The sequence below is a fragment of the Rhinatrema bivittatum genome, chromosome 2 (genome assembly GCF_901001135.1).
Source record: "Rhinatrema bivittatum chromosome 2, aRhiBiv1.1, whole genome shotgun sequence".
NCBI classification, from domain to species: Eukaryota; Metazoa; Chordata; class Amphibia; order Gymnophiona; family Rhinatrematidae; genus Rhinatrema; species Rhinatrema bivittatum.
In genome coordinates this window covers 582,483,546-582,500,213 of record NC_042616.1, presented here as the reverse complement: position 1 = coordinate 582,500,213, position 16,668 = coordinate 582,483,546, and the positions used below count along the sequence as shown (strand labels likewise).

The window sequence follows — 16,668 nt, the reverse complement described above, 5'->3', positions numbered from 1 at the left end:
GGCACTCACTTTCTGATATACCCATGTGACCATGAAAAGGAAGAGACCATCATGCCTCTACACATTGATAAAACATATAACAAAATCTAATACAATATAATATTTGCAAAGAAGAAAATAAAATGTGAAGTCCGAAGAGGATGTTCCATTACCGTGCCATTAGATGCAAGATAAAGAAGCAGCCCATTGGGGGAGAAGGTGCTGATTAGCATTACTATCTGTGTTATGGTTGAGCGCAAGGTCTTCTCCACAACTGAATATCCACTACCGTCAAAACTGAAGGATGTATCTTCATCCTGCGGGCTGCAAAAAACCAAACTCATGATCAGCTGCATTCTGTCCATGTCACAGTTGACTGCACAATCCGAATGAATCCATACTGCACAAAATCCTCAGCTGGCACAAAATCAAAAGTGGAAACTGTAACAGCAGCCAAGAGAAATGCTGTCATTACAAACACTGACACCTAGCTTTATGCTCCTGTAAAGGTAAAAGAAAACAACCATGTTTCTTTTCCTAAATGAATTCAGGTGAACTTTTAAAGGAGTTATGCATGTAAATATAATAAAATCATAGCAAGTTTCAAAAGCCATTTACCTGCGTTAAATGCACTTAACACAGGCAAAACCCACTGACAATTCAATGGCATATATTGTAGCAATTTTCAAAGCCCACTTACATGAGTAAAGTGCATTTACACATGTAAAACCCAGTTTTAAGTGTAGAAATGCTTTCAAAAACCAGTCCCATAGTTACCCATTTATTTTTCATTATGCTTTTCAAATTGTATTTAAACTTTTTGGGGAAGGAGGGGGGTCACCAATTCACAGTCCCCAAAAAGTAAAAACTGCTGTGCAAATGACCACATTTTTGTTTACATGGAATGGAATAATGAATTATGTAATCACATGTCATGCAGCAGTTCAGTTATGATGTTTTTCAAACTTAAACTTCTGTACACATAAAAAACTATATCCAAAGACAATGAAAAATCCAGATCAAAACAGCCCACTGACGCTAATAGTTTATTCAATTTTATCCATAAAAATATAGCAAAAATAGAAGGTAAAAATAGTCTAGCCTTTATTTAAACTGACAGATTTTTCCTGCATTCAAATCATGATATACTTAAGCATTCTAATACCCATGAGCAAGAACGTGATGTGTTATCCTATGGTATTATTCATCTTGTATTTAATCATGTATCACCCTCTGCTGGTCTTAACTGACATACTGCTTGCAGCAAAAGTGTATACACATTCAGAATAGTTTTAAAAAGAGGGTACAGTCATAAAAGGTAAATCTTTTATTCCATAAAGGACACAAATATAAGAAATTAAATCACACTAGAAAAGGAAATCCATGAAGCCAAGAGGAAGTCACAGAGCAGAACAACAGAATTTTATTTTTTTTTAATTTATAAGGGGGCTTCTATAACAGCCTGCTGCCCTCTCTCCTGCCTGTGGAAAGAACTTGCTGGCAGTAAGACAGCCAGCTAGGGTCCTGAGATAGACTCCCGCATCTGTGAAAATCCGGCGCACCTATGGGTTGTGCCCCTTCTTGCCAGGCTTTTTATTCCTCCAACTGTCACTGGAATGGGGACAAAGAGGAAGGGGAAGATGACTTCAACCCCATCAGCTGCTACGCCAACTCTAGGCGTAGCAGCTGAAGGGGTTGAATTCACCATATCTGCTCAATTGTGCATTCTGATGGGGTGGTGGGGATAGAAATACTTGAGGTCTCATTGAGTGTTAGTGAGTATACTCTTCCACTTCCACCTCAACATCCTGGCTCTCTTGATTCAGGTAATCAACCAGTATGGAGTTATCAGGGATACCCAACCCACTGTGCTCTCGGGAAATGTTATAAATGGGAATCTTTTACAACTTAACGGAGTGCCCTCTCCTCCCACTTGGTTAGGGACTGATGATCCTGTGTTCCAACAAGATCTCCCTGTGAATGAAGAAGTGAGGGCACAAGTACTTATTCCAGTTACAGTGGGAATCCCACCTGATCAAAGAGGCTTGGTATCTGGGGAGATAAATGAACCAGCTGAGATAACCCTCAGAGACATATGGAAAGTAGTCTCAAGGCCTGAGACTTCCTTGTTTTGAACTATTAGTCAGCTATGTGCATTTACCTCTGAAGCTTCAAAAGATTTTGAGGAATAGGAACATAGGATGTCTGCTGCTGAGGGCCAATTAGTGACATTGTCTAATTCAACTAAGACTTTACAGTTATCAATGTCTTCTAAAGTTAGACTGCCTTACTCTACATAGTAAGATTGAGTCACTGGATAATCTTATGCATTTCAAAAATCTTAGAATCTTTAATTTTCCAAACTCTAGATTGTCATCAATAGAATTGTTTAAAAAAAATATATATATGAGGTTTTACAAATCTCTCATGATAAATAAATTAAGTTATCCAAATGTTACTATCTACCACGACTGAAGGAAGTGGTTAGAGCTGAAGGAAACATTGATTCCTTGGTTCTCACAAATAACACCAACTTAACAGATTTTCTAAAGTTACTCAAGATATTAAGACAAGGGCAATTTTATTAGTAACGTTTGCATTAGATGTTGACAAATATTTGATATATAAACAATATTTCAAATTTAAGGCTATACATTTTTGTAGGCAGAAAGTATAAATCTTCCCAGATGTTTCAAGGGAAATGCAATTATGTAGGAAATTATTCTTGACCCTTAAGCAGTGTATGATTCAATATAGGGCTACATTTTTCATTAAGTTTCCATTTAAATGTTCTGTAGCCTTTCAAGGGATTACTTATGTTTTCCTAGATCCATCTCATCTGGAAACTTTCCTTATAGATAATTCATCAGTGCTATAATGAGTGAGCAAGAGAGGTCTTTGGTGGAATTGAGTACATAATATAAGAAATATTAGGCAGCACCCTTTTGAATTTATTAATTTTTGTTGGGTTATCCCTGAGTGCCTCTATGTATGTGGACTAGTGTTTAAAATATTAAATACTTGTATAATAGGGTTTTTTTCTTCCAGTTAATACTGTATAATGTATGTTTTTCCTATTTTTAAGTAAATTTTCCAAGGGCTACATGCGTAAATTTCGGAGTTTATGCGTGTGGCCGGGCCTTGCACATGCTGTGCGCATTTTACAACGGTCCCGGCCACACGCGTAATCCCCGGTATGTGCAGAAGTGCCGGTGAGGGAAAAGGGGAAGCCCGGGGGGTATGGTCTGGGCGGAGAGGGGCGGGCTGGGACAGCACCATTAGCCTCTGTCCCGGGGAAGCATGCGCTGGCAGCTGGCTGGTGCACGCAGATTACTCTGCTTTGGAAGAGCAGTAAGTATGAAAATAAAAAAATTAGGGATAGTTAGGGTAGGTTCAGAGGGCTAACAATCTACAACGTAGTTAGTATTTCACCTTGAGAAAGAGTAAAGATTATTGGTGGAAAGCTGGACTAGGTACTATATGGTGCTCTCTCTAGGTTGTTTTAGTATACTTAGAAAGGGAAAAGATGAAATAGTTGAATAGTATTGTTGCCGATTCATAAAAAATTATGAAAATAGTGTAAGCTCCTTTAATCTTCCCCTTAATTTAAGTACTTTGCTCAGTACTGAGCACTGGGAGGAGAGGATCATCTTGTTGGTGTTGCGAATGCGCTCAGCGGGCCCTGGACGCGGAGGCGCGATCGCCTGCTCCTGGGAGAGAGTAAGCCCTTGGCCCACGGGGTGACTCAGGGAGGAGCCCCAAGACACGCCCCAAGGGAGGTGAGGGAGTGCAGGGACGGGCGGAGCAAGTACACAGGAGCTGGGACAAAACAGGGTCAGCCCCCCGCTGAGCTAACAGGCACCAGTGAAGATGGAGGCAGAGGGCTGGAAACGAAGAGACAAGGGGGTAGATTTTCAAAGGGTTACGCGTGTATCCCCCGAAAACCTACCCCTAACCCCCCCTGCGCGTGCCGAGCCTATTTTGCATAGGCTCGGCGGCGTGCGCAAGCCCCGGGACGTGCGTAAATCCCGGGGCTTTCCTGGGGGAGCGTGTCGGGGGGCGAATGTCGCGGCGGCCCATCATTCGGGGGGGGGGGGGGGGGGGGGAGCGCTGCGGGCTTGGTTCCAGACTGGGGGCGTTTCGGGGGCCTGGCAGAGGCCTCTGAAACAGCTCCCGGGCCAGGGAATTACGCGCCGGCCAGTTGCCTCTGGCAGGCGTAACTTTTAAAACAAAGGTAGTGGGGGGGTTTTAGATAGGGCTGGGGGGATGGGTTAGGTAGGGGAAGGGAGGGGAAGGTGCGGGGGGGGTGGAAGGAAAGTTCCCTCCGAGGCAGGCTGCGCAGCTTGGCGCGCGCAGGCTGCCGATTTTGGGCAGCCTTGCGCGCGCCGACTCCGGATTTTAAAGGATACGTGCAGACCACATGGAGAGCGAAACATGCACAGATGGTGAGAGGATCCTGACAGTGCTTGAAAGAGACCCAGCCGGTAGGGGACTCCAGTCATCTGAAGACGGACACTGGATGAGACGGATTTACTCCTACAAAGGACGGTGGGAGCCAAAGTTTGGTGCTCAGCAAGGCTGCTTGCGGATTCTTCAGGATCGAGGAGGAACGAAGGTGGTTGGTACACAAGAGAATGTTTCCTCCGAACGCAAGGGCATCTGGACATCTGCATATCTGTACGAGTGGACATCTGGGCATCTGGACATCTGAACGAGTGAGGTTATCAAATTTGCAGATGACACAAAATGATTCAGAGTAGTTAAATAACAAGCAGATTGTGATAAATTGCAGGAGGACCTTGCGAGGCTGGAATATTAGGTGTCCATATGGCAGATGAAATTTAATGTGGACAAGTACAAGTTAATGCATAGAGGGTCCCATATTAGGAGTTACCACCCAGGAAAAAGTTCTGACATCATAGTTGATATTACATTGAAATTGTCAGCTCAGTGTGCTGTGGTAGTCAAAAAAGTAAACAGAATATTAGGAATTATTAGGAAGAGAATGGCAAATAAAACAGAGGATGTCATAATACCTCTGTATCACTCAATGGCTAAACCGTACCTTGCATACTGTGTGCAATTCTGGTTGCCGCATCTCGAAAAAAGATCTAGTTGCACTGGAGAAAGTACAGAGAAAGGAGACCAAAATGATAAAGGGCATGGATTGGCTCCCTTATGAGGAAAGGCTAAAGAGGTTAGGGCTGATCAGCTTGGAGAAGAGATGGGTGAGGGGGGATATGATAGAGGTCTACAAAACCATGAAATGACTTGAACAGGTAAATGTGAAATGGTTATTTACTCTATCACATAATAGAAGAACTATGGGGTACTTCATAAAGTTAGCAAATAGCACATTTAAAACAAATCAAAGAAAATTCTTTTTCACTCAATTCATAATTAAGCTCTGGAATTCATTGCCAGAGGATGTAGTTAAGGCGGTTATTGTAGCTGGATTTAAAAAAGGTTTGGATAAGTTCCTGGAAGAGAAGTCCATAAACTATTAATCAACAGGGAATAGTCACTGCTTGTTGCCGGCATTAGTAGCTTGGGATCTAGTTAATATTTGAGTATTTGCCAGGTACTTGTGACTTGGACTGGCTACTGTTGGAGACAGGATACTGGGACTGATGGACCCTTGGTCTGACCCAGTATGGCATATCTTATGTGGACTGAAACATTCCTTTTACTATATAAACATACATGGGTGCTGCAAAATAGGCTTTTATCAGGTTGTATTTTATCTTTCATGTGAGTGTTTAATAACTCATTATTGTGTATATTCACAATATAAAAAAATGTATACACAAATGGCAGAGACATATGCATTGACTTTCCAATCATAATAAATCAAAGGCAGAATGACTAGTTTGATTATTACTATACCTTCCAAAACATCCACCACATTTGCCCTCCCTTTCAATGTAGTTCCAGAGACCAAAGGATTTGCCATTCAGCGTTGCCTCTCCCATACATCCTTTAAAATGGGTTACCTTAACAGCTGGTGACTTCTGTTAAACATAGACATGTTTGTTGAGAAAACATGCAAATGACAAAAAATGTTTGGTTTCAAAATGTTAACGCACAATACAAGAGTGAACAGCAAAAGTTCCCTTTTAGCAATTTTAAGCTGGCACAGTTGCCGTAACTGTTGCATTTTTATATCATATGTTACAGGAAAACAAAACAAGCCAGCATACTGAAATCCCTACCTTGACCTGTCCTCCTAGTCCTCCAATAAACACTCGTGTTGTTATGTTGACATTCAGTACAGTTGCAGTCCCCAGGGATGTGGTAGTTTTAGTTAATGGCATTTGGGAGGAGTTCACCTCCTGGATGCTCAGCGTGCCAGTCTTTCCATATCTGACGAGCATATTACGAGGTTATAAATAAAAAGTAACAGATCAGTCAGTGACATATTTGGTCTTCAACAGCATTACATCTCCCATCTATGAGTCAGAATATCTTTACAAGTGCCATGGAGCTAATCTTCTAAATAGAGAATGTTGCTGGTTCGTTTCCAACTTTCCTCTACAAACATTTACCCTCAATAAGATAACCAGGGAATCCAAGAAATATTTTCTTTGCCGATGTGATTTTCTAGATACTATACAAATGTATAATAAATATATACATGAGCAAAAGAGAACATCATACATATTATGGAGAGAATACATATTATATGGAAAGAGAAGTTAAACTTCAAAAGGAATTTACCCCTTCATTCTCCCCCTCCCCCACAAGAGTGGAACTTTCAGAGCCAGAAAACAATTCAAACAAGAGACTATTAAGCCTACACATTCTTTATTGGAAGAATAGAACTTGAATATATACAAGTTTCTTATTGGGTAAAGTGGCGGCTGTGTTGATACATGCAATTGTTTTAGTCAAAGAATTCAAATATTATGGGGAAATTCAGAATCTCCATGTCCACGCCAAGATAAACCAAGAACATCCTTTGCCCTCAAAGTAATGATGGTACTGAAAATAGCAATTGCATGGACTTCAAAAAATGTATTAAAATGTATTCCCCAGTTTCTACAAGGTGGTGTAATGTGTCAACATGCTGTCTTCCTATTGGTCAAGAAGCCGGTGCCAAAAGCTTTCATTAGTTGTACAGTACTAGCTCCGGCATGACTTAGTTAAGAATATGCCAGAAAATATCAGTTTTGGCTGGGAGTGCAGAGGAACCAGATCTGTGCCAAGCCCTGTCCCAGTTCTACACAACTAGTAAGGACATCCTTTCCTGAACCTCCCCAGGCACTGGATAAATATGGAGAAAAGTGTCTAGTTGGCATTAACTGTATGGATCCTTGTTATTTTATCTGTTGCTGTTTGCAAATCAATGTTATTTCTATTCACTTTTCTTGTTATTTAATAATTGTTTTTAGTTTGTTAGCTTTGTTTTGTGACTGATTAATGATCTCAGAATTTTTTGTATTTGGTTTGTAGGTGCCGCACATTCACAAGTGCATGGAGAGCCTAGGCATTGCTTTGCAGAACCCTCTAAGTATCTGCATAATTAACCCTGAGTGAGTATTAAGGGTAGTACTAAGGCGTTACATGACAGTATCTTGTTATGCTATTTTATGATACATATTTTTTATTTTCTGTTTTATAATACCCTATGTTTGTTATGTTTTTTTTGTTTGTTTTTTTTTTTTTACTGTTTTTGAATTATTGTACCTAGCCTTGAGCTTTTGTAAGAAAAGGCAGGTGATAAAATGATTGATTCATTTCTAAAGAAATTACAGATATATTCTTCATGCATGCAATAGCAAGAGCCCAGAAGTAAAGCCATAGGGACAAATTGAAGAATCAGGTGAAAACATTTGCAAAAAACTTGTCAGTCAGAATTTTCAATTTTCATATATCTTTTCACCAAGGTTTTAATTTCCAGCAACTTCTGGAAGATACAATTATTTGTGTTTTTTATTTAGATTTAGTTCATGTCTTTTTATTTGTAGCTCAAGGTACAGCAGGCATTTCCTTCACCCCAGAAGTCTTCCAATTGCAGGGTCCTACTTACTAAAGGTTTTCTCTCATTCTGTGTTTATGGGGAAAATGCTTAGTAAATAGGATCCTGAGGGCTGGATTTTCAAAGGGTTACGCTCACTGGGCCTATTTTCAAAAGGCCCGGCAATGCACATAAATCCCCGGGACGTGTGTAAGTCCCGGGGCTTTATGAAGGGGGCGGGAAGGGGGCAGGGTGGAGTCAGAGGCTCCCGCACAGCGGCCATTTGTCGCTGTGTGGGGGATCGTGTGCCGGCACTCAACTGGCGCGCGCAACTTACTTCAGTCCCAGGGCTGAAGTAAGTTTTAAAATAAAAAACAAAAAAAGAAAAAGGTGGGGGGGAAGGGTGGGGGAGGTAGGGGAAGGGAAGGTGGCGTGGGAGGGGTAGGGAACGGGGGAAGGCAGCGTGGCTCGGCGCACGCAAGGTGCATAATTGTGCACCCCCTTGCATGCCCCAACCCTCGATTTTATAACTTGCGCACGCTTGCATGTATAATATTGGGCATACATGGGTGCGCTCCGTGTAGCACGTGCACATCTATGCCCGTGCGCACCTTTTAAAATCTACCCCTAAGTCTGTACCTGAGGAACCAAGATCAAAAGGAGCATCAGCAGGATTTGAACCTTGGCAATCCAAGTTCTGCTGCTGTAACCACTAGGCTACTCTTCCATTCTTAGAACACTATGCAATCAAAAACATTTGATTGCCCCTTAAATAAACCCTTCATGAGCGAAAAGTCCAGTGTGGTTTTGCACACATTTTTTGCCATTCCAAAAGTTGTAAGACATTAAAGCGTATGGTAAAAGATTCATTATTTCAAAATTGTGTAAGCAAAGTGAATGCCAGGCTTTTATAATTTTGCTCAACTTTTAACTCTGAACCTATATACTGTATACCTGCACTGTAAACATGACCCACATAAGGCAGGAAAATTAGCTATACCTCCTGAAGTGTAGCTAACTTTCTGCTCTAAAGAAGGCTGTGCAAACCTTAAGCAACAAGGCTCCAGGTGGCTCCATCACTGGCCCCTCCCCCCAAAAAAACCCAATTAAAGTGCATTTGGACCCCAATCCCCAACCCCCATCTAGATCACCCACTGCCACAACCAGAATGCAGGTTCGCTACAGTAACACACCTCCCCTGTCCCCCACCCCCAGCCATCTACTTCTTCATCACATTCACAAATCAAACCACCCAACCCCAGGGCTGGAAAAACAGCTAGGTGATGATGGTGGCCTATTTTGATCATTCTACTTCACCAATCCTTAAAAGACTGGTGGTTTTGCTGCTTTGTACTTTGAACCATATATGTGCAAGGTAGGTGATCCTTCTGCTGCTTCCCCAAAAGGGCATGGAGGAGTGTCAGAGGCACCCTGCATTGGCATCCTCCTTGCTTCCTTTACATCATCCTAAATGATTTTCTTCCTAAGCATTCTTAGCTTAGTAATGCCTCATACGTTTAGTAAAACAAAACAAAAACATATAGGTTGAAAACTGAGAAAAAGTATGTATCTACAATAAAGGCCAAATGAAATATGCAAAATTGAAAAACCATACCCTATTCAGACACATCAGGAAAGCCTACAGGGGTTTTCTGTATCTTTCTTTCTCCTTCCTAGCTACCAGATTCCAAATAGGAATCTTAACACATAGTGCTATACTTGAGATGTGCATACATTTTAGATGAATTAGACAATTTCAACGAAATTGTCTTATTCGCCCTGTTTTGGGAGTGCCCCGAAGCGAACACCAAAATTCGGGAAAAATTTGAATTTTGTGTTAGTGTGCACTAAATCCCGTTATTGTGCATTAATACGAAATTAGTGAAATATGAAAAAAACAAAAAATACCTGAAAAGTGGAAAAAACAAAGTTAACCACAGGAAAAACGAAGTGCGAACCGATAGGATCTATAAAAACGATATACATCTCTATACCAGGGGTACGCAAATCCATAATGAAGTGTCACAAACAGGTCTGGTTTTCAGGACTTCTACAATAAATATGCATTACATATTATCTGCATAAAATGGAGGCAGTGCATGCAAATATACCCTAATCATATTCATTATGGACATCTGAATACTAGTCCTATTTGTGGCACTCCAGGACCAGAGATACATATCCCTAGGATCCATACTACAGGATACCCTGAAAGTTCTTCCATAATGACAGGCTGCCTTAGTTCCCCCTACACCCAACTTCCCAGTCTCCACACAATGATAAGTCTTAGGCTACAATACCACAGTATTATTCAGTCCACAGCTATTCAGACCCTCTCATGAGTCAGAAGAGATCCTGTACTGGACAGAATATATCTAATCTTAAACATTCTTCTAGCTATCTGTATCCAGAAATGTGCAGCATCTTTTTATTTCTAGCAGTTTTCCATTGGGCTTATTTAGACTACAGGTAAGTTTGTACACATGTATATTGTGCCTGCATATGACAGAGAAGAGAGCTATTTTCAAAGTAACTCCTACATTACTATAACACTCCAGTGGGCAGTATTTCCTGTGACACCTATGGTTATCCTATTCCAAGATAATTTAAAGAGTCACTTCTTAGACAGAATTGTGCTCCTAACTTCACTAATAACAAAATTATTATGAAGGGCAATGAAATGTAAATGAAAATAAAGTGAGATGGTTTTGTTTTGTTTGTTTAAACATACACACTAAACAGGAGGTTAATATTCAAAACCATTTAGATAGATAACTCACAATTTATTCATTTAACTCCAGGCTATCCAAGTTATCTATCAAAATCCATGTTATACATTTGAATGTATAATTTTGAATATTACCCTCCAGGTAATCAATTCCTTGAGTATGCAGCCCATATGATAAATACTTACTAAAATGCTTTTTGCTCTGTACCAGTCTCTTACCTGGTTGCATGTATTCTGTACCACTTGTTGTTGTTAATTTGAAAGTCAGGATATTCCAACCTGGTTAATCCTGAACCCAAATCCCAAAGGAAGGAGACTTTACCCCGCCGCATTTCTATCGCCATAAAATCAGACTACAATAAAAAGTACATTTGTTTATGAGGAAAAGAAATTAGCTTCCGCAGAATCTCTAACTGAAGGACCTGTCCTAAGCAGATTATAGTCATTCCAAAGGTCTGCTTTTCTCTCAGCATGTTACGATGGAGGGGGTGGGGGGGGGGGAGGGGGGTGTGTGGAGGAAGGGCACTGCATCTTCCTCAAAGTAGCTATGTAAAGGAAGATTTTAAAATCCTTGCACTCGTAAAAATGGGCACATATGTGTGTAAGTGATCTGTGCAAGAGCTATGTGAATTTTAAATAACTGGGAAGGGTACGCATACATTGAGGTATGCGCGCCCAGAAAAATAACATGTGTTATTTTTGGTACAGCTCCTCATTAGGTACAGGAGTCTGATGAGAGAGAGAGAGAAAAAACCTCCTTCTAAGGCTCAGCCTGACACTCAATATATGGACTATTGTAAGGGGGCACTTTGATTCGGGGTGAGTTTCCAAGAGGCGAGTTGGGGTTAGGGGGGATTGATGTTACAGACACATTCAGAGGTATCCACTGTAAAATTGACATCATTAAAGAATTTTTTACCTTGTAAGTGATGAAAAGGAGGTGATTTGTACAATGCAGCAAGCAGAGACTGAAGCGTTCAAATCAACTCCTCTTGTTAGAATTTTCATAACTTATAAGGTCAAAAATTCTTTAAAGATGCCAATTTTACAATGGATACCTCTGAATTTGTCTGTAACACCACCTCCCTAACCCCAGCCCATCTCTCGAAAACTCACCCCGAATCAAAGTGCCCCCTTACAAAGGTCCATATATGGAGTATCAGACTGAGCCCTATAAAGAGTCTCTCTCTAATAATGAAATAACATGTATTTTGGTGCACAGTGAGATACGCACGTTTATGTGTGCATGTGCAGCCCTTTTAAAATGTGCCTTATACTTCTTAGTTAAAAGTATACAAAAACAACTGTATAATTCAACACACATCCATAAGTATCAAATGATATAGTCACATTGTATACGTGTGTGTGTGTTTTTGTCCTGCATTGTGTTATCTGTGATTGCCTGGTGAGAATGATTTTTTAATTATTAATGATGGTCAAGATATTGTGTTAAATAGGTGGATATATTTTGTAAAGGCTGATAAAAGTTTAAAATATTTTATTTTAATATATTGTGTGACTATATCATTTGATATACATATGGATTAGTTAAAAGGATACAGCATAAACATTTTCCACTTACAGAAAGGAACATTCTTCATTAATAAAGGCAAAATTATGCCTATAACTATGTGAATACTAACTCCCATAAGGTTACAAAATATTGTGCATGTGTCTTACGCTGGTGCTGCTGCCCAGGTAGAAGAGGAGGTTATCTGGTTCGCTCGTTTTCACAGTCAGAGTCAAGATGTTGTAGTTGGTGGAAGACATTTGTGGGTCATATGCCCGGACACAGTCTCTATCTGCTGAGACTGCAATTTTAATCTGAAGAAAATAAATCAACTGTATTACTAACACCAACATGCATCATTCTTCATTATAATGGAGCCACATATTTTCTACCATGTGTTGCAACATGAAACCCTCCCAACTGGCATAAGCAGGCTGGCTGTGTTTATCCTCTGATGTGCAAGGTATATACACAGCAGGCCCATGGGTTTTGGAACCGTTCACACTGCAACTGTTCATTGCCAGGAATGTAAAGGTATGCATGTTTGCTTCTCTTTGGGCCTCCCCTGGCATAGTCAATGATCCTTCTATAGCAGCTAATTCTGGCAGGGAACATCCACTCTCTCCCTACAGCATAACATTGCTATTAGTGATGATGTTTCCCTTTTGTGGGCACTCAGTCTATAAAAGTTGCTGATGTATGTATGCTATATAGTAATAGAAAAAAATGACAGCAGATAAAGACCAAAATGGCCGAATCCAGGCTCCCCAGTTGAGATTTTTCATCTTTTGAGGCACATATAAAATTCCCAAATGCATCCCAACACCAACGTTCTCTTTGCCAGCCCATTTCATTCATATATATTGGTGCTACACAGAGAAAAGCTATTTTTATGAAGTACTTAATAGTGTACATAGATGTAAGAGTGTATGTTGTGCTGTATAAAGTAAACAAATGCACGCATCAGATCAAAAATACAGAAAAATAGAAGATTCACAAAATAAAGATAGATAAAGAATCAATCTATATCAAATAAATATTTATGTAGGTTATGCCAACATACATACAAGTCCTGGTATGGAAGTAAAAAAGATCCTATGTTCAAAAGGCTATCACAGCTGCTAAAATTCAGCACAAAAAGCTAATATGTCCAATGTCCTATAAGAATTAACAGTCAGCAGGGCTTGCACAACCAAGCTTTTGCAAACTTTTTTGAGGGCAAAATTGCAGCTATTCAACAAGGCTTTTATTCAGGAACTCAGAATAATTAGAGCAGGGGTCAGGAACCTTTTTGGCTGAGAGAGCCATAAACGCCACATATTTTAAAATGTAATTCCATGAGAGCCATACAATATGTTTAAAACTAAATACAAGTAAATGTGTGCATTTTATGTAAGATCACACTTTTAAAGTACAATAAGTCTCTGAAAATATTACACCAGGCCTTAAGACACCAATACATCTCCTATTAGGAAAACGGACCAAGTCAGGCTGCTATAGAGTCCTACACAGAAACTACACGCCAGCAGAAAAACTCACCTGAATCACGTGCTGTCCCTCACCTAACATAGAATAAAGAGACCAAAACGCATAACAAGAAGCATGCAGACAAAAACTGAATTGGAAACTGCAACAAGCCAGAGTCTCTGTATGCAGTGTAACAAAGGAAAAAAGAAACATCACACATCCTTATAAAACAAATCAAGAAATATAAAATCATCAGCAGTAAAACTGTACTAACAAAAAGAACATATTTCGAAACAGCTGATGAGTGGAATATCCAATAATTAAAAACTCATATAAAACATTTCCAGATACCAACAAAATATTTCAAAATAGCAGACACAAAGATCCAGTAATGAAAAATAATAAGGATACAAAAATTTTTTTGCTCTGCATACCTGGGAACGTTTGATATCCAGGTGTCCTGAGATTGTTCTGAATTAGCAGGAGGTGGGGTGGTTTGCTTGGAACTTTCTCCTCTCTGTCACATACCAGCGCTCTCTCTCACACTGGCTCTCAATGACACACCTATACACACATGCTCTCAGTCACTCACATATACAAATGTTTTTTCTCTCTCACTTATATAGGCTCTTAATTACACATTTACACACATGCTGTCTATCTTTTCACGCTTACACACACACAGGCTTTCAATCACATAAATACATGCTGTCTTTTTCTCTCACACACAGACTCTCATTCACATGCTTACAAACATGTCCTCTCTTTCTCTCATTTACACACAGGCTCTCAATCACATACTCACATGCTCCCTCACCTAAATCAGCTCTCAATCACACACAGACACACATGGTCTCTCTCTTACTTATACACACAGGCTCTTAATCATACATACACATGATCTCTCTCACACACAAAGGATCTCAATCATACACACATACTCTTTCAAACAAACAGGTTTTCAATTACAAACTTACACATACAGGTTCCCAATGGTAAACTTACATTCATGCTCTCTCTCTCACAGGCAGGATCTCAATCACAGACATACTCTCTTTCACATATACAGGCTCTCAATCATTCACATACATGCAATCTCTCACTCACACACACAGGATCTCAAACACACATGCTTGCTCGCTCATTCACTCTCTCTCTCCCCCCCCCCCCCCCCCGGGAACTCGCGGCAGCAGCAGCAGCCACCTCCCAACGCTAACCTCCTTCATTTTCAGCCCTCGCGGAGGCGAAGGGGAGTCCCATCGGCCGCGGTTGAAGATTTTCATTTTCCTCGGAGCCGCGCTGCAGTCTTCTTCCCGCGCAGGCACCCGATGCTCTCCACTTCCTCTTCCGGGCCGCGGGAAGAAGAGAGCACCGGCGTGCTCTCTTCTTCCCGCGGCCCGGAAGAGGAAGTGGAGAGCATCGGGTGCCTGCGCGGGAAGACCCGCGCTGGCACCCGGCTGACACCCGATGACTCCCGCGCAGGCACCCGGATGACTCCAGTCGGCGTGCTCTCTTCTCCTCCCCCCCCGCGGCCCGGAAGAGGAAGTGGTGAGCATCGGGTGCCTGCGCGGAAGAAGAGACCACGCTAGTGTGGTCTCTTCTTCCCGCGCAGGCACCCGATGCTCTCCACTTCCTCTTCCGGGCCGCGGGGGGGGGGGGGGGGAGGAGAAGAGAGCACGCCGGTGCAGCTGACTCCAGCTGTCCTGCCGCGTTCCGCCCGGGCTGACAGCATTTTAAGCCCGGGCGGCGGAGGACCGGGGAGCAGCTGGGTCAGCGGGGAACCGCGAAGTATGGCGACACGTGTCTGCGAGCCAGATGCAGCCCTCAAAAGAGCCATATCTGGCTCGCGAGCCATGGGTTCCCGACCCCTGAATTAGAGCTTGCAAAGAGGGGTGGGGATACTAGCAAGGCGATTCTCACAGATAGCGATTATCTATCTGAACTTGAGCCTGCTGAAGGGTCGGGAATGACTGTATTCAGGAAAGTTTCCCCATTAAAAGTGGAAAAAACTTTAGGGCAGATGCGTATAACATGTTTAATGGATCTGCCCCCTTCCAAATTGGTATCCATCTCAGCCCATGAAGCTAGCGAAGACTAAGAATAACTTGTAAATCTATTGTGGAGACTATGAGAGTTTCCATCCCAATTGAAGACAGAAATAGTGAGGTGAATTTTTTAAAAAAGAGAATCTGATGCTGATCACTGGGAAACTACCAACCAGTTACCCTTTCAGGGAAATTGATTGAAAAACTCTGTTATAGACAACTTCAGCAGTTCATAAACTCTCAAGGTCTTCTTCATGCCTGTCAATCAGGATTATGTCCAGGGTATAATATGAAAACAGATTTAGTGAGTCTGATAGATAGGATTAGAATTTAAACTGATGTCAGGATAGATTCTTTGCTAATCTTATTAGAGCTTTCAGCTGCATTTGATACACTTAATCACGGCCTGCTGTTGAATCGATTGATACAAACCAACCTCAGAGGTTAAGTAGTCCAATGGTTTCAGTTATATCTTACTGATAGGTCCCCCCTCTCTGACTTTTGGATAATGAAAAATCTGCTCCTTGTCTATTTAGATGAGGAGATTCCAAAGGTTTAGTACTGGCTCCACTACTATTTAATTTGTACATAGCACCAGTAGCAAGATGATAAATTTGTATGGGATTGACTATCATCTTTTTGCCAATGATATACAATTAGTAGCACCAGTATGAATAGATCGTTTGATTCTTTCTTAGCATCTTTGAATCAGTGGATTGGTCAAAACAAGTTGAAATTAAATCCAGCAAAATCAGAAACATAATGGATTAGTCACAGAGAAAGACTTCTCTTATCTCTGCCCAAAGTAGGGGATTCAATTCTTGACCCAAAAACAGTTGTCAGACGTCTAGGGGTATAGCTTGATAACTTGAATATGAAAACTCAAATTTATCTGTAGTGTGTATAGGATTTTACAATCTTAGGCAGGTTCATCAGCGGAGGCCTTACCGCTCAAGAGCAGATTTAAAAGCATTAGTACATC

At 41.1% G+C, this 16,668-nt stretch overlaps 1 protein-coding gene across 1 annotated transcript in view; it reads right to left on the bottom strand.

Moving 5' to 3' along the window:
• LAMA1 (laminin subunit alpha 1) overlaps positions 1-16,668 on the bottom strand; it is a 395,343-nt gene that overhangs the window by 71,374 nt on the left and 307,301 nt on the right. The window contains exons 45-49 of the mRNA XM_029591028.1: positions 12,345-12,488; positions 10,884-11,017; positions 6,192-6,342; positions 5,866-5,990; positions 153-303 (exon numbers count right to left, since the gene is read on the bottom strand). Coding sequence (XP_029446888.1) covers positions 153-303; positions 5,866-5,990; positions 6,192-6,342; positions 10,884-11,017; positions 12,345-12,488 — 705 coding nt within the window. The remainder of the gene's footprint in view (positions 1-152; positions 304-5,865; positions 5,991-6,191; positions 6,343-10,883; positions 11,018-12,344; positions 12,489-16,668) is intronic.